Raw genomic sequence first — 26,082 nt, 5'->3', positions numbered from 1 at the left:
TCTAAAATCTGGCAATGCACAATCAAATCTGGCAGTCAACTTTCAAAGCCATGCCTCCACTTTAGAAACTTGTTTGCTGGATTATCATATTCCACAACCAAATAATTTTCTTTACTCAACTTCTTGTCTTCTGGAATTCAGATTAACCAGAGATAAGTAATATGGTCACAATTGTCATATTGTACAGCATTGTATCAATATGGATCCTGTGGATCATTGTACCAATATGGATCCTCGGTCAAGTGACACAGTGTTTCTTTGTCTGCCATTTCAGGTATGCAAGGCAACCATTAAACAAGAGCCCATTTACTGAAATCTGTAATTAGCTAGTAAGGAAAGATAAAACTATCACCCAAACAGTGAAAGCCCAAATAGGAATTGTTACAGTAGCTGACCAAAGATGCAACAGTTGTGTTGGCTGTTTGCTACAAAGGCAGCAAGACTGTCAGCTGCAGGCCAAAGTTGACTTGGGATCTGGAGCTTTTTTCGGATAGTGTCATAGGGTGAATACTTTTTAAAATTCAACTTTTTTTTAGAGATTTGACAAACAGATGTCTTCCTGTTCTTTCTCTAACACTGGTTTCATTTTTACTGATATTGTATCATTTCACAATTGTGTAATCTGCTTTGGAAGATAGTATATCTGAAAAGCAGCACAAAAATACTTTACGTGCAGTACATTTGCATAAGTCTGTTTCTTTAGAATTCCTTAAAGCATACCTTTCCCATGATGGGGTGAAAGGGTTCCACAACAGCATTTAAAAAATTATTTATGTTATTTATTTTTACTATTTATAACCATTCCCATGACTCATTGGGCAGATAAGCTATTGGACTACCTTCTCCTCTCAGTCTAAGGCAGTGTTGTCCAAACTTGGCCACTTTAACATGAGTGGACTTCAACTCCCAGAATTCACCAGCCAGCATGGCTTTTTCCAGCCAGGTTCACTGTGCTACTGTAGTCCATTTGGAGGTATGGGAAAGAAAGGAAGATTTTGGAAGGGGCTGTGTGAAATAAGAGCAGGAAGCATGAATATTCTGTCTTCTCCTCCTTGCACACATTTGATCCAAAATTCCATATATGATCATGGGTACTCTGTACTGGAAGGCCTGGATCTGCTCATTCATAGTCTAATGTTTCAGAGAGTTGATTTGGTTTTCTGAACAAATAATATCTGACACGCTTTCACATTTTAAAACAGTTACTGAATCCTGGACTTGAAGATAATACTTCGAGAAACAAATTGATGATAGGACTTACTCTGAGCTTTCTTCCAAACACAGTAACTTTTCCTTTAATTTGTTCCTTTCTGAGGCGCCACTCTATTGAATTTAAGCCATTCTCCATCGGCAATGAAATATTGCATCGTCCTATTGCTGGGGTCACAGTACCAGCTAGGACATGCGGTTCGCTGTGGAAGCTAATGCTCATTCCATTTGCATACATCACTCGCAGGGTGCCATTACTGCAAAGCTGATAGCTGTTTCTCACTTGATCTGGATCAATAATTGGGAAAAAAATATTTAGTCCATAAGTCATAAAAATATTTTACCTAATTTGCAAGGTTTTCATGATCTTTCTATAGCTGTCAAATGACATATCCCTACAATTACTATTTGTGTTTTGGCAAGGCAGATATTTGCAATATTATTGATTTAGGTAGAAAACAATACTATGAAATATTTGAAGCCTGAAGGCATACTTCAGGTTATTAGAATTATAGTTTCTATTTGCTCTTTCACTCTAAATCAAATGTATATTGATTATTATAATTATTATTTTGCAAGTAGCACCAATATTTGTGAATATGAATATAATTTGAGAGAAACTCGGAGGGAAGTGATTTAATGGAAACATTAGGTCAGCAAGAAATCTATTCAGTCTGGAAATATTAAAAAAAAAAAAAAAAAAATGGCTGCAGCTTGTTTAGAGAAAAGGCAGATTGGTCTCTGTTCTTTCTATACTGCCTTCAGTATATAGATTAGATTTAGATATAGATTAGGTTACAGTACTTAAGGCATGATGCTCACCCAGAATGAGCTGCCAGGCTCAATCGTTTGTACGAGTGTCACTTTTCCTCCTGCCTTAAAGAAACATTACTAGCCAGCCCGACATCTGGCTTTTTATTGACTGGCAGAAGTTACAAAAAATAAAACTTGATATTTATGATTGTTATATTCTTGACTGGCTGATCTAGTTTTCAGAATAATAAAAAGGAATCTCTCCCGCAAGACCATAGACAGCAAAGTGAGCAGCTGCCACCAAAGAAAGTGCTTATCCTTTTGTAAGAAAGAAAATATCTATCTAATTAATCATCTACTAGACAGAAATAATAATAATAATAATAATAATAATAATAATAATAATAATAAAAAATCATAACCTGGAAAATAGTCCATGATATGTCAGGAGGTTATTGTCCCATGACAATATTTATTTTGAATGACTTTTTTTTTTAATTTTAAAACAATTATCCACAAAATTCCTTTCATTCCAGCTTAGTTAACAGTGTCACACTGTATAGGTGGCATTCAATCATTTCTTTAAGGTTCGTGTTATCTCCTTTGTATAACTCTGCCATTGTGGTTATATTTAAGCTTGTCTTCTTAAGCTGAGAAATTCAGTTACCCCAAACAGAATAACCAAGATGGTTCTCTTGGCAAATCTGTCTCCTGCGCATGCATATTGCCAAAAAAAATGTGGTTCACAAAACTGTCTTTAATGTGCCTAGGCAAGAGTTAATACAGAGAAGAAACAGAATACAACTGATTTGTGTGTTTTTGTCATCACCTATATATCACATGGGCTTCTGCATCTGTACCAATCTTGCCTTGGGAATTTTTAAGAATAGAAACTCCAGAAAACAGAATGGTTTATCCTTCACAACTACAATGCAAAACAAGTAGTAGAGAATAAAAGACACTTTTAGAAGGAAAGGAGGAGTTGTCTGTTTATCTCCACAAAGATAAACAGTTATAGTGTTCTTTTAGGTGGCTATCTTTTTCCTGGTCTTTGTAAAAGCACACATATGAAAAATTGCCAGGTTAACATTCTTGAAGTGCAGTTTTATTGAAGACAGCATCAGACTTTGCATATATACTGAAGGAGGAGGACTTGAGTGAAATCAGTTCCCTATAATTGTAGAAGGGAAATTGCTCTGAAGAAACCAGATAAGGACTATGGCCCTTTGGTACATATTGAAATTGCATCAACTATTTATCCTCCTCAACTGGTAAACTTCATATAATGGATTTGAGTTCTCATCGTCCTGGCTCAACAGAGCTAATAAGAAGAAATATGTTAAAAAAAAAAATCAACAACCTTTTATCCTAACTCATGTTGGCAACATGTGCACAAATCAATTAGTAACAATTAAAAGACTATCTTAAATTATAAATAATGAAAATCACATGCAGCTTTGGGTTTAGATGGTTTTGTATTCATACATGTTCAGGACTGTTGAGCAACTGTCACAGAAAACAATACATTTCTAACAGTTTTAATGAAACAGCTCAAAACAAATGACTGAGGAAACAACAAAGGTTGTAAGTGAAGATGCAAACAGACAAATAACCTTGCAAAGGGATAACAGGACCTTTTATATGTACATAACAAATATAGTTCAGGGTTCAGTACATTGAGGTATATAGGATTTCTCTGTTGAAAATCTGCTGGTTGAGAAGAACGGCTTAAAGTTTTTCACAATCTCATATGAAGGATAAATCATCCAGGGAATCATATTTAATATTCATACACTGGGATGGAGGATTTTGCCTTGTTTGTATAATCAATATCCAATGTTATTGGTATGCATAGTAGATTGGCCTGATTTAGCAAGAATTTATATAATAACCATGGGATGTGATGGATAGGGAAATATGTCTATAAGGAAGTTATTCTTTGAAAGTGTGAGTTGTAGCTTAAAGAATGGGGATCCTACTTTTTCCTATTGCAGAAAATGAGCTTTGGCATCCAGAGATTGTACACAGATGCTGATAAAAAATGATTCCAGAAAGTAAAAATTGAATCGTATAATGCTATGTAAAGGCCCCATTATGAATTACTTCTTTAGGTCCTGAGAGTATTACGAGTATTTTGTTTTTGTGACTGTTGTTGAGATGATTATTTATTTGTTTGTTTGTTTGTTTGGTTCAAGGTACTGTGGATGTTTTAATTAACTTTTCATATTGTGGAAGCTGTGAAGAGTCCTCCATTTGTGATGGGATATAAATTTGTAAATAAATAACTAAATACCTCTCTAAAAAATGGTAATTGTTGTCGTGAAGTTTTCACTAGTGAGAGTAAAGCCACCAAAATAGTTTATATCACAATATTTCCTTTACAGGCATGCACACTGGCTGATATAAGAGGCAGCTTCCATATGATTTAATATCCACTAAATAAATTGATTGAAAAGAGATGCAGGAACCTCCCTCAATTACCTGTACAATTGAATTGGTTTGATTCAGAACTAGACAAAGTGCATAGCATACAGAATCAAGAACTTCATCTGTAAATTGAATACACTGAGTGGACAACTGATATGATTTGTCTGCACTGATGCAGAGACACAAAGCTTAAGTGAAATATTTTCTGTAAACCAATGAAAAATGTCAGTGGTTATCTTCAACCAGACAACATATGTCTCTATAGATGGGGAAATTGTGATTCTTGGATGATTTATTTAAAAAATTTATATAGCCATCCATCTTAAATACATAACTCTAGGTGATGATATAGTTCAACTGTAATAAAGGGCATTTATTTGACAGACTCTCAGTATCAATGCTAATTCAAGAAATTCTATACTGGAAGTAATAGGTCTCCATTTTACATCATGTCACAGTTGAGCTTGAATAGGAATAGGAAAATCCTACTGATCCTTGAAATCTATAGTTGCATTTCAAAGTAGACATGGAGAAAAGCCAGGTGTTGCTGCACAGCTGACAAGAAATTCCTGAAATCATGAACCTGTTGACAGCTGTTAAAATCAGGCAGGAGACTTTATCTTTTTCCAGAATCACAGATAGGAATCTAACCTGAGGAAACACTGACACAGGGCAAGAAGCTTATTTGATTACAAAATGGTAGAGATTTCTGCATTTGGAGGGTTCAAGGATCAATACTGTCACAGATCCCTAAATATGAGAAAGAAAGCGATGCATATGTGGCAATTGTATTAGAGCATGATTTGCCCATGCAATGCTTTCTGAAATTTTGGTTAGTTGTGCAGCTTCATTCAAAAGAACTTTATGGTCCAAAATCATGGAGTTCAGGGTGATTCTGACTCCATTTTAAGGCTCCTCATTCTTCTGTGCTAAATAATTCTTTGTTTGGGTATGTAAAATTATTTGGGTAGGATTTTTTGGTGGAAGAAAAAGAACATTTCCATCAAAAGATGCTTTATCTGATGACCAGTTAAAGATGTTGCTATGTATTCTGATACCAAGAATATTTTGAAATCTGTAATGGATTTCAGACACGTTGTATACATTTAGTCTCTAGAGAATTTTAAGTGCAAATGCTGAAAAGGCATTTGCTGTTGAAAGGAAGATAATCTATATGAGATTTGTTTTAGACAGGAATGCAGTCAAACGAAGCTAAGCATACAGGTGCAACACAAAAGGAGCCTGTCATTTGTCATATAATGGTGATATGTTGATTTGTCAAACAAGAAACATCCGCCCGGACCCACATGGAAATGTGGAACTTCACAAAGTAATTTAGCAGTTAAAATGAACAGAATATCTTTCCCATCAACATCATCTCACTCAGTATATTCAGAATATCACCAGGGTATTGATAAATTGTAATGAAAAAGCTGGCTATTTCCTCAATTATCAGTTTTAGCTGGAATAATTTTTTCAGCAGAGACCTAACAAATAGTAGGCAAGTAAATTATTAAAGTTAGGGGTGAGTAGAGGAGGAAACTGTTCAATCTCTCCTTCAAAGAAATAAGACCACTGAGACACTGGATAAAACAGGAGTCTGTATTCCAAAGATCATGGAATTTTATTCAGATGGAGATGCTAATTGAGCACATTGATAATTGGCTTGAGCGACTGATGAAATATTGGCCTTAGGGACTGAAATGGGGTACTTTTCAATCATGTAATCAGCAACTAAGTTGGGCACGCTTTATGTGGAAATAGATGCTTGAGCTGGAATGGACAGTGAAGATCACATTTCTAGGATGCATACCCCCCCCCACCACCTTTCAGCTTTTGATGAAACCAGAACCTGACAATAAGTACAAATAATGATGGTTTTGTTGGTTCTGTAGTCTTTCAATTACTGCCATGTTTCTTAAATTGTTTAGCATCTGAGATTGCCTAAAAATAAAACAATTAAACACTGTTTTCTCAGGGAAGCTAGAGGTTAATTTAGCCACTGACAATGCTACAATTAAATATCATAGATGTGGATATAAGTGATCTCTGTGGCCTTAAGATCAGAGGCCTACAAAGATCACTTCCAGAGGGAGGGGCCCAAATGAACAACAATTCCTGTGAATGTATCAATTTCTGACAATAAGCGTAGGAGACAACCTTATGCTTACCTTTGAAACAGACAAGGTAAAGATAACAAATATGTGCCTTAATTCTACAGCTGCAAACCTGCTACACATTAAACACACATAGGAAATGCAAAAATTGGTTGCATTACAGCCCCTGGAAAAATGCGTGAGACAGACAGTTCTTCCTAGAAAAGGTATGATAGGACAATATGTTTGTCTGCTTGTTTTATTTCTATCCCGCTTTTCCTTGCAAGGGAGGACAACTACATTTGTACTGAAACAGAATATATAATTGCCATGCTCTCCTGGAGTACTCCTGGAAAGGATGGCAGGAATGAAGTGGAGTTTTCTGAACCAAGAAATAGTGATGAGCTTTGGATTAACATTAAGCTCAGTTTAAAATAAAAGTTGAGATTCTCAAGTTTTTAAAGAGACCAAGCATACATGCACACTGGTAGTTAGCCATATATCTCTCCTACCATTATTGTTACTCATACAAACTGTGTAAAGTATTTGTGAAATGTGTTTCTGTACCTTGAACAACTGTGTAGGATGCCTCCACAGAGGATAGATTGGTAATTACTGTGACATCATCATCACGATTGGAGTTTTCAATATCTATAGTAATAGATTTTTCCATTTCACGATGAAGGCTGGTTACTACACCAGTAGGGCGAGTTACATTGGTAAGGCGTCCTTCATGGTCATAACTAAAAGACAGAAATCTCATATAAATGGCTGAATCTGAGCTAAATCATACATGCACTATCTGGAATTAAAAAAAAAAAATTAAACAGATTATGAAACAAATCTATTATCGAAAGACAAATAATTGGAATATATTTTCAGTATCAAAAAATAACAGAATTTTAGAGAATATACTGTTAAATTCATATGCCACAGAAAATGGGATGTATGATCAAAAAGAAGATTTACTGGAAGTAGTATACCTTTGGGAACTTCTTTTTTCCCATGTAATCATCCCTGGGGAATTATTATTGAACCCTTCTGATATATTTACAGAATGTAATCACATCTCCCATTCTTCTATTATTTCTCTTTTTACATCTCAAAATAAATATAGCAATCTTCCCAATACCAGACATTCATTCCTTTCTTCTTTTAAGCATAGGCCTTCAGTATTTCACATATCCATCTTGTAAATAGGTTCAATTATTTTACAGAGCAATTCAACCAGGCAGGCAGAACCAAAACCATGCTGACAAAACAGATAATCCAAAGCTGCCTTCAGAATACCCCTTTTTGCTGTCAGCACCTTCTAAATGATAGAAGGAAAACACTCCTCTGCCTATGGGCTTCTGCCAGATCCATCCTATGGCTCCAGATGCCCTATAAAGACTACAGCAATACAGCCCTAAATAATAGTCAAAGGCTGCAATGCTATGGTCCCTGGTAGTTTTTTTCACTAGGATTTACTGTTATGTAGGAAATTACCTAGTGGGTAGAACCAAAAATGTGATCTGAGATATAAGCACACATGAAACTTGTTTGAAATGCAGGGGCTACCAAACAGGGCTACTAAAACTGGTACCAAAAATTCCAGATCATCTCTAGATGGCAGAGAGGCAATACAGGAAAAAACAAAACAAAACTCTTTACTACAATCTGTTGGTCATTGAGATTTTTGCATCTCAGATCAAGTATTCTACTATACTGGAAGGAGAGAGGATGACCCCTAGATACCAGCAATTCCTCACTTGGCAGGAGTAAGAAATCACTTGGTAGAAATGGTTTTGATAATAATTAATTCTTTAAAAATGCTCTGCATAGTTATTTTTGGAGTTCAGAATATTTACATTAGTATTTCTAGAGGTTTGGAGAAGAAAGCAGGAGAAGAAGGGAAATAGTGACACATTAATGAGGCCATGATAATTAGATACTGGCAAATTGTGCCATTGTGTGAGCCCATCTATATATAGTCAGAGAATTGTCCAACAAGAAAAGGAAGTAACAGACTGAATAGCATATGGGAAGAGCAACTGTTGTCCTGGGGAAAAAAAATGCTTGCCATCAGCTGGGAAAAGAGTCCCCTGACTAGTTTGCAATGGAAGCTCAATCCTATGACTTAATTATCCCATGGATTTAGGCAGGAGGCAGATGTAAAGCATTTATTGCACACAATAAGTATGATGGAGCAGGACATTTCCTGGGATCTGATGAGTGGATGGGAGGAATCAGCAGCTCTGAAACATCAGAAAGCTATTAAAACGCCATGATTAAGGTATATTACTAAAGGAGGGAATCATATGGGATAATCACAGTGAATATATTATGTTTATTTCTAAAATATGTGATGATTATTGCTTTGGGTGTTTCTAATGCATGTTATGCTTGTCTATATTTTATTCAGAGACTTACTATGTTTTGTGAACACTCATGAGTTATGCCCATTCTAGTGGGATCAGTTAGTCATTTCTGAATGAAAAATGGCATAGGACTTGGCAGAATTTCTGCAACTGGGCTACATGGTGTATTGGTTTGCTTCTGTTCCAGAGTGAAAACAGATAAGGCTCCACATTATTCTTAACTGCATAATTTTGCTCAACTACATTTACTTTTTTCAACATTTTCAACATCTCTGACTGTGTCCATTCATCTCAATGGCACCTTATCCTGCAGGTTATCAAACTGGGTGACTTTTAAAAGTCTCTCACACACACAAGCACACACACACACAAGCACACACACACACACGCACCATTTACTATTACTCTGCATGAATCTGCTACTTAGCTGTTATTTTAATTGTAAATCTTGGTTAGTCATTAAAAAAAAATTCCTTTTATAATCTGACAGGTAAGGAACTGAGTATCTGTATACCTAAACTAGTGAAGCTAAAAAAATCTAAACAAGAGCCAAAACAAACAAGCAAACAAACCAATAACCTATGTATTATCTCTTCTTTACTGCTCATAACAGTACATCATGTAATATTAGATGAAGAATGTTACATATATACCGTAAACTAGTCTTGCAAACTAGGACCGATAGGGTGTGGACACCCATTTCCTACTCTTGGAAGTCATATTGCAACTTTATCAGTAAGAGCCATGAATGGGCTGTACCTATTTACTAACCATCATTTTACAAACTGACCTGCAGATGGCACTGCTCAACTTCTTCAGTTACAAATTCCATCAAAATAACAAAAATGTGAAGAGCCTTGGAAAATACAACTATTTTTCAATCATAGCAGACTTATGATTATTTATGCTCCCAAATTACATTTGTTTGGTGTGAGAGTCATACGCTCAAAAAACAACCAGCCATTAATAGTGAAAATGAAATAAATGCTTCTTTTAGTTCATCTAAATAGCATGACTTGGGCTGAGGGTGGGGATAAAATAAATGTTCACAGAGCATATTTGCAACAGACGTTTCTTCTGAAAAATGTAATTCTCATATCCTAAGTCTGTCTACCTGAACCCACCTGTATCAAACAGTGCAAACATCATAGCAACTTTTTTTTCCTGCCATGTCTTCATGAGGCTGTCTTCATCTCATACCCAGTCCATGAGTGCGATGGGCATATGTAATCCTTAGCTGTACTGGTATTAAAACAATGTTTCCTTCCTTAAATGCAAGCTAACATCATTGCATTTAAGAGCAGCTGTGAGGTTTATACAATCACTTGCACTTTGCATTGTATAATGTGGGTGAAAAATCAGGTGACCAGCAGCGGATGGGATCAGGTGCTTATTGGCTGATGCACCTTTGGCCCTTAGTTAGCCTCATCTGCTGCCATTCTGCTGTTGTCTCACTAAACAGCTGGATATAGCAGCACTGCGCCAGTTGTCAAATCAAATCTTTATTTTGGTCATTGACCAGCATAGCTGCCAGTTTTCTGTTAGAATTGCACAGTAGTACTACACTGCTCATCTGGCCGGACTGTAATTTATTTTTAATAATTACTCTTAATGGCTTACCAAAATATTGTAAGATTAAAGCAGTTAGGATGACACAATGGTAATTTCAGCATATCAGGACAAAATAGCGTAATAGTGAAAAGTGTTATGATGGGACCACCATCTAGCCCCCATTGCCTCCAAACAGAGCATGGAGAAATATGAAAGTCAGTATATGCTGCTTCTAAATGAAGGGAGAGAAAAATGCTGCTTGTGACTCAGCTCAGATGTGACTGTAATCTGGATTTAAACACACACACACACACACAGAGATACAACCCTATACATTCAACTTGGGTTGTGACAGAAAAGGATGTAGGAAGAAGCCTAATCCAAAGAGATGATGAATCCATTCTTACCACAGTGCTGTGACTGATGGTTACGTCACTCAAGTGAAGTACAGAAGAAGGAGAATGGCAAAGCTGGAAGAATCTACCAGTTGCTTTGCCTGTCATGATGCAGTAGAGGGAGGAGAGAGATTGGCAATGTGGGCATAAGATTTCATGCTGGTATAGTATTTTTTTTTTTTTTGGCTGAGTTATGGATAGGTTGATAACTCAGCAGTAGAAAAAGGCCTTTCCTCATATACTTGCTAAGTACATAGATTGTTTTAGACTCATCTAAAACAACTTAAATTAAGAACAGAATAATCAAACTGAGTCTACACAGTTCTCCTCCTCACACTTCTCTGCTATTTCTGCTTCTGTGTTGCATTAACTGCATTTGTTATGCCCGAATCTGTAGTTAGTTTAATATATCATTCTTTGAAACAAGCTGCTATCAAAAATCTTGGTTTGACCTTGGCTTACTTAAATTAGATAGTGCTTGGCTTGGTTCAAATGTAATTGTAAGCTGATCTAATGATAAAGTAAGAAACAGAAGCTTCTAATCTTATTGTGGCTGTACCCAAGGAGAGGAGGGGAGAGGAAGCTGATGACCTTTTTTGCTCAAGTTCAGTAATTTAGCATTACATTCAGACTGGAACTATGTGTAGAAATGCTTACGTGAAATAGCAAGCTTCTTGGGAGTAGTTCTGAGGGACTGTCTTGATTCTACATTACAAGTGAAGATTCCCTGGCCTGCAGTTCTACTGCAGTTCATCTGAAGCAGATCTATACTTGAAAAATATTCCACTTTGGACAGTGGGGCTGCATCTTTAGCAAATATAGAGTTAAGTAAGTAATCTAGCCTGATTCTTAACATATAAACTTTGCATGCTTTCTTATAAGTGGTTATTTTATTTTTGGGTGCAAACTCCATGTGAAGGATAAAAAAAGTAACATAGGTATGCACATTAATATTTCATCCATCTCAATCTACATAATGGTCTTTTTGCAAATTTGTATTTTTCATCATCAATATTTGCAGAATGCCACTTTTTTTTAAAAAAACTTTTGTTTGTGTAGGTTCTTTTTTAAAAAAATGCACAACACTTTATGTTTAATCTGTTGCACTTACAGAGAAAAACATTGTCTTTCTAATCTAATTCTTAAAGTAAGTGCAATTTTTGGACTCTAGAAATTACATAAATCATATAGAATTTTTTTTTTTTCAGATATCTTAAGATGCAATTTCCTCACTATCTGCAGAAACAAGCAATCGGTAAAGTTTGTCAATGTTTTATCTGCTTATATAGAACATGATCCCAATATCCTGACATTTGAAGGGCAAGATTTGTTACCTGAATTCCAAAAGTAACTGTAATATTGATATCCCTGTGGGGAGGAAGCTTAGTGGGGTGTAGCCGCAATCTATTAGGTAGTATAAATAGGGCAAATAAATATCCTCTGTCCTGACAGACAAGGTTAACAAAGTTTTGTCCTGCTAGTGCTAGACATCAATAAATTCTGCGTGCATTTCAGTGCTCAAAATTACATCTACTTTTACCAAGCTCCATTATCAGAATTACTTCAATGTTCTTTTCTGGGCTGCATAGGAAAGATTATATGACATCTTTTTGCATATTTGTGTTATAAGACATATATTACTGCATTCTTAATGTAGATAGAAACACGGTAAATGAAATATAAAGACATTATTTTTCCCAAGCCAGAGCATCAGTTAATTCATAAGATGATTCTCCTATAACTTGAATAATACTTTGCACAATTAAGTTCTTACATGAGTGTTCTCTTACCAATGCTTTATCCATTCTTTGGCTTCTTCTTTGACTCTGTTGAATTTGATTTTTGCAAAAAACAAACACAAAACAGTTCAAGCTACATGAAAACCCAGAATGACATAATAAGAACAGTGAGCCATACTGCATGAAAAAGCCTTACTACATTATTCCTTAAGAAGACAGTTACTCAGATAGACAATGAATATGCACTGTGTGTTATTCTAAAAATGGTCTTACTCATAAAAGGTTGTCCATCCCGTTTCATCACTTTTTGTTGCCAGGAGGCCACTGCTTCCATGATAAGTCATTAATCCAAGTTCCAAGGTCTGGGTCGACACTACTTTAAGACCACCATTTGTGCTGACAGCAAGAGTCACAATTTGATTGTCAGGCATTAAAAAATGGCGTGCTGCTCCATTTGTATCCCGCCTAATTTTCAGAGAGTTGCCATTATTGTCCACCAACTCAGTCACATCATTATCAGCACTATAGGTGAAATTATATAGGTATTCCCCTGTGACAAGGCTGAGAGTATATTGATGGATACCATCAATGTTGAAGATGTATAGTTCCTGCTCTCTTGGTGAAGCAATTTCATATTGGTTGAAAGAATTGAGGATTGGTTTATTTTTGCTGACCGCCCTGATGCGTATATTTCCAAGATCTGCTATGTAAATCGTACCATCTGGTGCCACAGCTAAGGAGGATGGAGTGTTTAAGATGGCATCAGTTGCATAAGCATCATCCCCAGCATAGCAATTACAGTTGACATCATTTTTGCAGTCACAGTCTGAAGCTGCCCCAGCCAGAAGGCAAATCTCGCCATTAGTGGTGACCTGACGAAGCCGGTTAATTTTTTTCTCATCTGTCTCACTGATGTAAAGAATACCTGTGTGTGAGATGGCAATGGCACTGGCTGACTCCAGTGCAGAATGTATGGCCAGTTTGCTAAGGGAGTAGTCTATACCAGGAACCTGACAGTGCATTGGACGACCAGCAATGATGCTAACCTGATGGTTTTCAGTGATTCGCAAAATGACATTATTCTCCAGTACATACAATGAATTATCCATTGGATTGACAGCCAAATCAGTTGGCCATTCCAGTCGCACCTATGGAATAAGCAACACATTACAACTGCTTTAAAAACTTTGGATGCACAAAGGTTTTGTGGGGAACAGCAAATAATTAGTCAGTCAAGGATCAAAGCTGTATGTAGTTGCCTTAGAAAATATTCTTTTCAGTATTCATTAAACCTACATACAGTCAGCTCTCTTGATGTTTATATAAAGGATTAATTGCCCCCCAATTAAAGGATAACCAAAGCTAATTAAACCACATTATCACAGTTCTATTTTTCTGTTGTAGATATGCAGAAGCTTCTGCAAAGAAGGCTTGTTTTTTGTGTTGCTAATTATGTTAAATATCATATATTGTATAATCATCAATAACTTTTTTTCCTAGCAGGCTGAAACTTCTAGTGTATCTTGGAGATAACCACAAGGCATCTATCCATCTGTTTTATTATGAGAAGCAAATAACATTCTACCTGGGTGACATCCATGCTGGAATCACAGCTCAGTGGCCGAACAGCAGTTAGGTCATTAGAGCCCAGCAGAGTTGATATGATACCATTCTGATCAACTTTCCGGATCATTGTTGCATCAACAAAATACATAAGGCCATATTTATCCACTGCAATTCCTACCAACATGCAACAAAAGCAAAAATAAGATTTTTGTGGAAATATTTCTGAGGAACATAGGTTATTGTAGCAGCCATTCACCTGAGAATTTATCCTTTTGATATTCAGTGCTTTCAAACTCATTTTCAGCCAGTTTAAAGGAGTATTCCTCTTTAAAGTCCATTATATTTTTGGCTTTTAATTTCCATAAATTCATTTCCATTCTAACTCTAATATGACTTCTTTTTGTTTTCCTGTTTGTATTTTTAAAAAATAGGCTATGCATTCTTTTTTTTCCTTTTCTGCAGTACAGAGTACAAATACAACATAATTTGGAAATCTAAGAACAAAGCTTTAATATAATGTTCAGGAAATTCCACTGCCTATACCATTTGCATTTGTTTAACAAATGCCACCATAAGCTTCTCCAGATTTCTTTCTGCCATTGTTCCCTGTGTGAAAGCCACTTTTTTTAGATTATATCTCAAAAGTGTGTGATCGCATGACTAATTTTACATAAAAGGTATTGACTAATGTTATAAAGAGATGATTTTGCATATTGTTAAGTAAACTGTGTTTATGTTAAGGAAGTACATGCAGACCTGCATTTCAGAAAAAGATAAGATTTTTTTCAGACCCCCAGATCTTCAAACTTCTAAAAGTTCTTTTACTTAATCGAGTCCAGGCACTCAGGACCAAATAAGTTATATTGTCACATTCTTCTGCACCTCTTTATCCTTTAAATGTTCTTTTCTCTTTCAGCGACACTGCAACAAAAGTGTTATTCCAGGCAAACACTTAGTAATGTTGCCTAGAACCTGGCAGTCTTTATCTTCCTCAGTGTTCACCAAGCTCCCTGTGCCACCCAACTCTATCTATTGCTGTAGTCTCTTTTTCCTTTATTAAAAATAATTATATGGAAAGATGACATGCTGCAAAGAAAAACACAAGCTTCCTACATTACCTTTATTTCCAAGAATGCCTCTGGGCCCCACATAAGCCCTATAGGTATTCTTAAAAAATAAAGATGGTAGGTGTCTGCAGCTCAGTGTTTTATTTGCAAATGTGCTCACCTGCCTGGGGGGGGGGAAGACAAAGATAAATAGGAGTGGAAGGAAGCTAGAGAGGGTTACAGGAAGCAACTTTTGCTAACTTTGTTTTCTGGTAAATTAGTGTTTTGTGACAGCATTCACAATATGTTTTTAAAATTACAAATATGCTCAGTGACCCAAAGAGATTCTTGGCCTATACTATCCAAAGTAATAACTTATGCCTTTGGAGCTAGGAATGAGAATTTAGTTTAAACAATTAAGGAAAGCTCACTATAATGGTGTTTTCAATGTAATAAGTCAGAATTATTTATTTATTCAGTTTGGAAGCTAGAATTTATACATAGCCATTAGGTAACAATTTATTTTATTCAGTATTTCTTTATAGTTCTTCTACTGTTTTCATTAATTCCAAAGGACTGATTAGCCAGAGTCCTAAGCTGCAGTCCTAGGGCCAATAAGCAATGTCCCAGGGGCTGTCAGGGCTTAATGGATTTCCCTCTATGAATTTGGAGAAAAAACACCTGATTTCAAAAGTGCAAACCAGAAATCAAGGAAAGGAAGCATATTAGTAGCTGTTCCCAAGGTATGTTAGGAAGACCTTTGAATTCACAATATTCAACAGCTTCCACCCTGCGGGACACACTCACTTCACATGGAGGTATTTAAGCCATCTTTCTCTCCAGGTAAGAGAGATTTAGATTGTTCTGTCCTTTTTTCTTAATGTGTAAAATGTAAACAAAACAGAACAAAACAAAAACAAGTCTTAACCTGAAGGAAGGAAAGGAATGTTTGACTTCTGCTTCTTTGTAGAACTAGGATACACAGTACCAATTGCCTCTACCAAGATAAACCAAGAGGCATTTTTATACCCCCAAATTATTGGATTTCAGACACTTCTGCTGGTTCCCCCGGGATGCATCTTCTGCGACAAAGCCACAGATTAAAAATAAAGTAACAGGAATGTTTTATTTCTGGATAATCCTACCTGAATCCAGCCATTTGCTAGACAACAACATGTGCTGCCTTTGACGTGGACTCCCTTACCTCGTGGACTCATTAAAGTTGCATCCACTGCTTTCCCTCCATCACCGCATCTGGCCTCATCAAAAGGCAGGCACTGTTCTCCTGTCCCTGCTACCACTTCAGAATTACTAGCCAGGTCTTTCACACCAGTAAGGCTTTTGACTTTGTAAATACGACGACTGTTGGTATCCGAAACATAAAGGGAGCCCGAAACAGGATCCACAGCTAAGTAGTACTTGTGGGCAGGATTGTTACTTGAGGAGAGAAAGAGAGGAAATGACAGCTCACCCCACAAGCAGACATATACGGTATTAATCAGTTTCAGCCCAGAAGCATGGATTTGCCATCCTTCTGTCTAAAAGCAACCCCACATACACAGATGGGCTGCCCTCATATTACATGCCTAAACCAGTTCCTAGTTTTTGGATTCACACAATACATCAACCCCACCAGCTGACTTCACACAACATGCTAAGCCTGAAAAAAGCTAACCCAGTTAACCAAGCTTGGCGTGCTGTGTCAAAGCATCTGCTAGTTCTTTACCTGTACTGGTTTCATAGCATACCATGATGTTTGGCAGCACTGATTCACTCTTCCTTTCTAACCCTCAAGTTTGGCTAGAATGGCAGAGTTTAGGTTTGGGTGTGAGAAACACCTCTGCTCTAGACTGACATCCCAGCCTGAAGAAATTTCCTCTCTCACAGCCTCTCCAATCACAGGATTGTGATTGTGCAGATCTGACAGATAATAATGCCATTCATTACCCATCACCTTGAATTCCTTGAATGAGGGGCAGATGGAAAAGTGACAAATAAATAAAGCTGGCAGGGGCTGTTCCATAACCCCATAGCTTTATTTTACTTCACTGAATGTTGGTGGCATGTTTTCTCAAATTATTTCTGTAGTCCTGTTTACACCAATATGAGAGTAATATGAACTCAGTGGAATTTACTTCTGAGGTAATTTTGGAGTGTAAATGTTAGATTCAGTTCTTAACAGCTTAGCTCACTAAGAAGTTTCTGTCAATTACAAGACAAGTCCACCTTGGCTTCTAATCAATCTTTCTTTGAGCATTACATCATTCTATTCGCCCACACCCCCCAAACTGAAATATACTGATTTACATCTCAGTAATAAGGGCACTGAAAACATATATGGTTCTCATGAATTTCCATTTATGGATTTCCTTTTTCCATCCATGAGAATCCATTTATTACACAGAGCATAAATGTTCTGTTTTGGAACAATGCTTTGAGAAATAATGTAACCACAAACACAAAATATATGAGACCCAAATTTTAAATTGCTTTTGACAGGAGGCTCTTATTTATTTATTTTTAATTTACAGCATCTGTGCTGTCTTGTAAAATCTTTACTCCATCTTTCTGCATTGCCAAATAATAGAGTATACTCCAACCTGCTCTGAAGCTCTATAAAAGATAAGTAGTCTCATAATTTTTAATTGTATACATCCTTCCCTCTTTATAAAAAGAGCTTTTTTAGAAAGAGTTTTTCAAGTGTGGTGGCCAGTCTAGAGTGATTAGAAGTTCTCTAAATTTTGGAATTTAGTATTCCAAAATTATAAGAAATGTCATAGTCAAGATTAGTCACTTTCAAGGTTAAAACTGAAGTAGGGGAAACAATCTTTGTTATGAAACAAAATAAAATTAAGATGTTCTAAGTAGTTTCCCTCTGCAAAAGCCTAAGATTTGAAGTGCTTCACATTTCCCTTTGAGAAAAGGACTAACATGCATCCAAAGTGTGTGGGAGCAACTTTGCTATTATTACTGACTGCCCAGAAAACAATTCTTTCAGAAAATAACAAATGCATAATGAAATAATTTCCACTGTGTTTTATCTTAGTTACTGCTTGTTTAAAACAAGGAAGTTTGAAGTTATGAGTTAGGAAAATTGCTAAAATTAGTGTGAAGTGGTGGTTAATTTAAAGCAGCTTTTGATATTGTCCCCAGAGAGATATAGTACAGGTAGTACTCAACCTATGACCATTTGTTCAGCGACCATTCAAATTTACAATGGTGCTGAACAAATGGTGGTTATGACTGGTCCTCAGAGTTCTGGCCAACCCAGCACCCCCATGGCTACATGATCACAATCTGGGTGCTTGGCAACTGGTTTGCACTTACAACTGGTTTCAGCACCCCACATTCACATGATCACCATTTGCACCTTCCTTGCTGGCTTCGCAGAAAGTCAGTGGGGAAGCTGGCAGGGAGAGCTGCAAGTCACTGGGGTAAGTTAACTCCACCTGTACACTCTTTCCCAGCCCCTCTGTGCTTGCACCATGCTGACCACTCATGTACCCCCACCCCTTTGCACCCTTGCACACCCTCCCCAACCTGCACCACACCTCTTACACACCTCCATGCACCCTCCCCAACCTGTGCTGCACCTCTTGTGCAGCCCTTGCACCCTCACTGACCTGTGCCATGCCTCTTGCATACCCCTTGAAACCCGATCCATGCCACCACCTCTCACACACCCCCTTGCACCCTTGTGCACCCTCCCTGACCTGTGCCATGCCTCTCATGCATCCTCTTGCACCCCAACTCATGCCACACCTCTTGCACACCCCTTGGACCCTCGTGCACCCTCCCCAACCCATGCCATGCCTCTCATGCACTCCTAATCTGTGTGGTGCCTCTTGCGCACTCCCTCATGCACCCTCCCTGATGCACCCCCATGAACCCCCCTCACTTCCTCTCCCATATGGCAGCAGCCACTGACCTACCTATTGGCCTGGGACTTGCAACTTCCTGCCGGCTTCCCCACTGACTTTGGTTGTGGGAAGCCAGAAGGAAGTTGCCTCACCTAACGACTATTGGATTCATTTAACAATGGCAACCGGGTCTGCAGGGATTGCTGTCGCTAAGCGATGCAGTTGTGCTTTATGACCACAATGCTTAGCAACAGAAATTCTGGTTCCAATTGCTGTCCTAAGTCGAGGACTACCTGTACCAGACAATGGAATATGTGAGCACATGGAGAAGCTCTGCTCATTCCTGTCATGATAAAGTGTGACCTTGTATGATTTCTGAATGTATCCTGCATTACAGGTGAACAAGCCACGGCCTGAAGGCAAATGTGGCCTTTAGCTGCCACAGCCAATGGTATGTGTCTGGGTTTGCTGCTTACGCTCCTAGCTGCTCTCCAATCAGTTCATTTGGGTGGGTCTTGCCTGGAGCCTTCAAGATAGAAGCCTTAGTCCAGTATTGCAAAAAGTTTTTTTTGTCACAAGAGAAATGAGCTTTGTATATGCTCAGAAGTACTTTCCACTTTATAATTATTTCAAAGTAGGCAATTTGAACTTGGGCTCTGAGAAACCTTGGATCAGATTTTATCTCAGCCATACTGTTATTCCATTTGTATAAAGGTCATGGGGCTCCTTAAAAGAGCATCAATGCCTCTGTGTTGAAAAATGAATGCACAGAACAGCCCTAGCTACTTTTTCTGGGTGATGTTCAGTGGAGAATATAGCGATCCTATAATGGTTCACCAAGCACAAGCTATCTAATCAGCAAGTAAAGCTTATGCAATATACCCAATTTTACATCGAATGCTTTGGGCTTATTTCTTTCCATGTGCTCATCATGACTCATACTACTGGGACCAACTTCAGCACTGGTACTGCAACCGAACTTTAGCTGTCATCCACCATCCTGCAAATCCAAGGGGGCAGAGCAATGCTTCTTAGAAGTGCTTAGAAGTGCATTACTGCATAGACGGCTTTCATAATATTTTATCCTTCAGGAGGCATTGCACGGACTAATTACTCTCTAAGATTGCCTGAAAGCAACAACTGCCTGGTTCCTATTCTCTTGCAAGGTTAGGATCCTGTAATCTGCAGCTGTCCTATAAACTCCCACATTTCCACACAATACCTTAGTTTTGTGGTAAGTCTTTTTGTTTTTGCCTTCATAACAAATAAATCCTTAATTATTTATGGAAGTGTGCAGTGTTAATTGTCTATATGACAACAAGAAGTCCCTTAGATCTGGCACAAAGCTAAGCTATTGTTCTGCTGAAATCTTTCCGCCTTATTTTGTAAGGTCAGTGAGTGTTTTGAGATATTAGGGTTTTTCCCCCCCTAATAAATCTATTTTGACAGGTGTTCAAGGTGTGGAGCAAGTGAACCACCTGCAAATTTAGAAATGTCAGCTTCAGCTATTCAAATACACAACTGGACTAAATGGAGAAACTCCTGCACAAACATGCCTGGGCTGACAGGCAGATGGAATGAGTATTTTAAATAAGATCTCTGCAGATGCCAGCCCTAGGTGACACAGGGCAAACTCTTTTAAAAGCCAAGAGAGTTTTTAAAAGACAGCAGAACAAAGACAGAAAATTAAGTTATTTCGTGTTAACTAGATTTCTTGGGGGAGCAGAGTGAGATAAATAAAGCCAGCTCCACAATAAAAGATGTTCTGGCCAATTACACTAGGCATTAGTTGCAAACTGGCATTTGATAATACTCAAATTGGGGGATACCTTTCTGGATGAAGTTATAGAAATGTAAAAAATGCCATCTTTTGCTGATTTTTGCTGAAGGGATCTCCCCAGAGTGTGGTAAAATAAGTCAAGATGGTGGCCACAACAGTGCAATTGAAGCTCTGCCCATTTTCAATGTGCACTGTGTGTGATCCACATTAAAACAGGCAGAGCTTTAATTGCACTGCCCTGACTTTTCTGATGATACGCTGTGGGCACCCCTAAATTGACTATGATAATGTGAGATTCCTGAATGCATTAGTGAAACAGGTGCATTGGACTGGGGCAACAACTGCCTTGAATGTCAACACAAATATCATTAAACTAGCTTAAAATCTTCCATTTTTATTTCAGCAGCTCAATTTCGCAATGCTAATTTGGGTTAGAGTAAGGAAAATGTATCTGAGTTTAGCAATTAGAGCAAGAGACTTATAATATATCCAGAATGACATTTTATTTACAGGATCAATATATCTGGCTTGGTTAAATTGGATCTATGAAATAATACCCTTTTGATGTTTTTATGTTATGCCCTTTTGCAAAGGAATTTAAACTTAGTTTAAAATAACTAATGAATTTGGTGACTGGATATAATCTGTTCAACGGATCCTTATAATGCTGCATTAAAGGGTGGGGTGGAATGGGAAAACAAAACTTGGGAAAAATCCTTTAATGAGTTGGAAATTAGTTTTTGATCCATTTCCAGTCCATTAGTGGCTTTCTAAATCCTTTCCAGCATTTACAAGAGCCACTGCTGGAGTTTTCCTCAACTATTTAAGCCAATTAGACACTGCAGAGAGAATGGTCATATAAAAGTTAACTTGGAGTTCATTATACTCTCATTCCATTAGATATTTGTAATTTTTTGGTTGCTCCTTTACTGCATTGTATAATTACTACTGCTTACCATATTTCTAACACAAAAGCATTAATATTGCTATACCTGATACATTAAAAACAGAACATTACACAAAAAGCACAACACAAAAGCAAACAAAATGGAGCAAGCAAACGATAGCAAATGATAACAGGATTGCAAACTTGGTCTTACCTATGTTTAAATTCTTTATTTCTTTACAGAAAGAAAACAGAAAAGAAAAAAAAGGGGGGAGGGGGGAGAAAGAGAGAACAGTTAGCTGAAGAAGAGACCATGTAGCAAACGTTGCATTTTGTCTTATTCTACAAGATGGAAAAAGGAAACTTGCTCCCAACATTAGCCTTGCTAATTCAGGAATGAAGCCATACAGAAAGTGTTGCAGTCATAAAATCTCTGCTGGAACAGACCCTTAAGGCCTTTATTGCAAGAATACAATAGTCCCTTCTGTAGCCTCCTCACCTTTTTGTTACTCTTCTTTGTTTAAAATGCAGTAGCTGAAATTGGATGCAGTACTCTAAATGTGGTCAGACTAGTACTGAATACCGAATTATTACTTATATGAACTAAACACTAGGCTCCTGTTAATGCAACCTAAGATTGCCCCATTTTTTCCAGCAGCTGCACTGATTGCTATTTCTTATTCAGTTTGAGATATGTTAAGATACAAATCATTTTAACATCTATAGTTCCTAAGCTTGTCTCTCCCATCTTGACTACATTTATCTCAATTGAACTTTATCTAATTCTGACATAATCTTGAGATCCTTTTAAATCTTGATTCTATCTTCTGTGTTGCAGCCTACAATTTCTAGCTTCATGTTATTTGCAATTCTGTTACCCTAACCCAGTACAGGTCTACTACCGGGTCATGGGGGGCAGGGAACTACCTATCCATGCTAGTGCAGACCTGTTAATGAGTGCTGACTGACTATGGCTGCTTAATCAACTGCTGATCTATGTAAAAGTGGATGCATTAAACCCACATTTTACAATTCTGTCAACCAAAATATTCTGGGAGATCTCATTAAATATTATGCTAAAACCAAGGTATGATCTTTCCATAATGTTTCCTAGTCTAGTGCCCAAGTATGATTGGCCTGGTATGACTTATGGCCAGGTCCCACAAAAGCTATTATGGCTCCTAGCAATCAATACATTATTCTATAACTATATTTCTAACAAAGGTATGGATGCAATCTAGGCATTCACAGAGGGCACTGGATAAGGAGTTGTGAGTATTATGCCCTTAACATTTTTCAGGCCATAAACATCGTCTTTCTTTTCTTTCAACCAATTACTTTTCATTAAATGGGTTCTTTTGACTAGTTAAACCAATTTCTGTTGAGACACCAACAAATACAAAGTTATGTATATGAAAGAACAGTATTAATACAACTGTCCTGAACAAAACAGCTCCCTTTTAAAATGTGGTTTGTCCTCCAACTTTAAAGCCGGTGTTGTATCTATGCTGGGTATCCTCTGCTATATGTGAATATTTGTGATATTTCAGAAATCTTGGAAGCTAAGTCATGTCTTTTTATTGTAAGCCTCATTGGATCATAATTGAAGGTAATTCTTATTTAGTGTCTAGTTTCTCACAATGATCAACTACCAAGTTCCTCCAGTCTTCTCTCAGAAACTCAGATTCAGATTAGCATACTGCCTCTATGAACAGGGATGTTCTATTTAACTGGTATGACTGAGAGCCATTTATAAGTCTATGTTCTGTTAATTTTTCCAATAATCATATTTTGCATCTGTAAATGTCATATGTTAAAATCTCTTTCTCTCTCTCTCTCTCTCTCTCTCTCTCTCTCTCATCCTTTTATTTCTTCAAAACTGTCATGTATGGAAAATTAAAAGGAAATAGTTCCACCTTGATTTGGCACAGATAATTCAATTCAAGCCTATAGTAGGATTGTGCAGATTCCATGTGTCCCAATTTGGTGCCCCCATGAGCTTTGGATTATGTCATTCTGAATGCTTGGTCTGGAGAAAGATTTGAAAAATGATGTACAGTACAAAAGCATCTTTTGTTTATAGAGAAACTAGACCAAGCTATGGTTTCACATATGTTTATGCAGGGATTTGGAACGCTTCCTTATTTCTTATTATTTTTAAGTGTCCTATTTTTTGTGATTAGAAAGAATGAAAAGAAATTTTCAGCAATATTAGTTCATTTGGAGAACATCTGTGCTAAATATTTAAATGTAGACTATTGTGCAAAGAGGCAGGGTGATTAAAATGAAGGCTGTCTATTTTTGCATATGATGGCCATACCTGCAATAAGGCAAAAGTATGTCCCCCCCCCCCCAATAAAAGAAATCAGTCACTAGGCCAGGTCAGTTAGGTAATACAACACAGACAATTTAGTCACACAGTATCTCAGGAGGAGAAAAAAATGGTCTACAGCTGCAATATAATGTGCTCATTATTAAACCCAATACTCTGTTCTTTCCTCCACTCCACCCATCAAATCTCTCTTTCTTTTTTTTCTTTTGGCATAGCTGCAAAGTTGGTACTGTGCTTTTCAGTATGATGGAGCATTAGAGAAGTACTCTGTGTAACTCCGAAATCAAAATAAAGTGAGTTTACATAGGAAACCACATCCCCACCAAAACTGGCAGGGCAAGCTACTGCATATAAACAGGCAGGTAACTCACACTGATAATGTTACCTAGTTGGGTAATGAAATGTCTGCAAGTGAACAACCAAGCTCAGAGGGCACCAAGAATTCCAAAGTGGGTTGAACCCTGACTGTTCCACCCTTGTTAAGAGGTAATCACTGATGAATTATTCTAATCTATCTCATGTTCCTGAACATTCCTAGTTCTATACTTGTTTACATGGGGTACATTCTTAGTTTCATTTCCATTAGTTGCAAAACTGTGATCAGTCTCACAGGACTCTTGAGAAGGCAACAAACATATGACACTACCTTACAGTGAATTCAATCAACAATGAACAGTTGTTGTGGACATAAACAGCACTAGACAATATCGCAAAAGTGTCCTAACAGATTCACTTAAAAAAAAAAATCTTGAGGAAACTAATGGAAAAAAGTTTGCCTGCGTTGCTTTGTCTTGTGTAGTCAGGAAAAGCACATCTACTTTATACAAACAATTATTAATATATTAGAGTTAGCAAAAAGACTAACATTAAATATAGCTCTGTTTCTCAGCAGTTTGCATATTTCAGGACAATGGATCCTATGATGTGTATAGTTTGAGAACAGTTTTGAACCTTTATCTACATGGAATTTATGGCTCCATTTTTTTAAAGTTTTGAAGCTGCAAGAGATGTCTAGCTAGAATAGTAAAGCTGCACATAATAATAAAGAACAACAAGAAGAAGAAACTAAGAAAAATTGTATTCTACCCCTTATTCATAAATTATCTAGAAATCAGGAGTGAGATTGCAGCTTTCACTAAAAAGGTAAATATAATTCAACAAAAGCAATTATAACATCATATACATTGAAGTAGAAAAATCCCAATATTACAAGTATGAACAGATCTAAACTGGTGGTGAACAGCTTAATGAAAGTGTCAGCTCAGTGTGAAACTGTTGTGAAAATGAAGGCTGTGATGATACCAGAATATGGAAGACTGAAATTTTCAGATCCTCTTTTCTTTGGGGTAGATCAGTTTAAGATACAAAGACAAGGTATCCATTTTGCCCCTTAAAGCCCTGCCCAAAATGCAAAAGGAAAAGATGAATTCAAAAAATTTAGCCCTGCACACTCTGGGTTCTTGGGAAAGGGATATAGTAGGACTGTGGATTGTCCAACCATATCATACTGTATAAATGCAAATATTCAGTTGATCAATACTTGTACTACTGTGCATAGTTCTGTTCATTGCACCTCAAAATTTATAAGTTGAAGCACAAAAGAGGCAGAAAAGGCCAATGAAAATGTCATAGGTTTGGAACAACTCTCCTACAAGGAAAAATGTTAATGTTTTGGCCTTTTAACTTAAAAAGGGAAGAGGATATGATAAAGGTATATGAAATTATGCACAAAATACGTGAGAATTGCTTTTTCTGCCCTTCTCATGCTAGAACCCAGGATCAACCACTGAAGCTGAATAGTGAAAGATTCAGGACAGTTAAAAGAAACTGTTACTTTACATAATGCATAACTCAAGGGTGGGCCATTTTTAGAATTTTGAGAACATGTTGTAGGCACTTTCAGAAAATTAAATCAGTACAGTAGGAGCCTTGCAGACACCAAGAGAAGTGTCTGCAGGTACGCTGGTTTCCATGAGTTGCCTATCCCTGCCACAGATAAGCATCAGAATTCTCTTCCACCTAATACAGTGATGTAAAAGGGGATCAAACAAATTCATCAAAGATAAAGCTGTAATGATCATG

The 26,082-nt window shown here is 37.2% G+C and overlaps 1 protein-coding gene across 8 annotated transcripts in view; it reads right to left on the bottom strand.

The window, feature by feature from the left end:
* TENM2 (teneurin transmembrane protein 2) overlaps nt 1–26,082 on the bottom strand; it is a 586,296-nt gene that overhangs the window by 20,809 nt on the left and 539,405 nt on the right. For all 8 annotated transcript variants that reach the window (XM_088133612.1, XM_088133610.1, XM_088133614.1 and 5 more), the window contains 6 exons: nt 21,883–21,903; nt 16,347–16,579; nt 14,116–14,270; nt 12,804–13,678; nt 7,053–7,228; nt 1,262–1,497 (listed from right to left, as the gene is read on the bottom strand). In XM_088133612.1, coding sequence (XP_087989738.1) covers nt 1,262–1,497; nt 7,053–7,228; nt 12,804–13,678; nt 14,116–14,270; nt 16,347–16,579; nt 21,883–21,903 — 1,696 coding nt within the window. The remainder of the gene's footprint in view (nt 1–1,261; nt 1,498–7,052; nt 7,229–12,803; nt 13,679–14,115; nt 14,271–16,346; nt 16,580–21,882; nt 21,904–26,082) is intronic.

This window comes from Python bivittatus, unplaced genomic scaffold (assembly GCF_059951505.1).
Source record: "Python bivittatus isolate LINGU-HERP-01145 unplaced genomic scaffold, Pbiv_v1 ctg000080_np1212, whole genome shotgun sequence".
Classification (NCBI taxonomy): Eukaryota; Metazoa; Chordata; class Lepidosauria; order Squamata; family Pythonidae; genus Python; species Python bivittatus.
The sequence above is the reverse complement of the archived record's forward strand: the minus strand, read 5'-3'. Positions and strand labels throughout refer to the sequence as shown.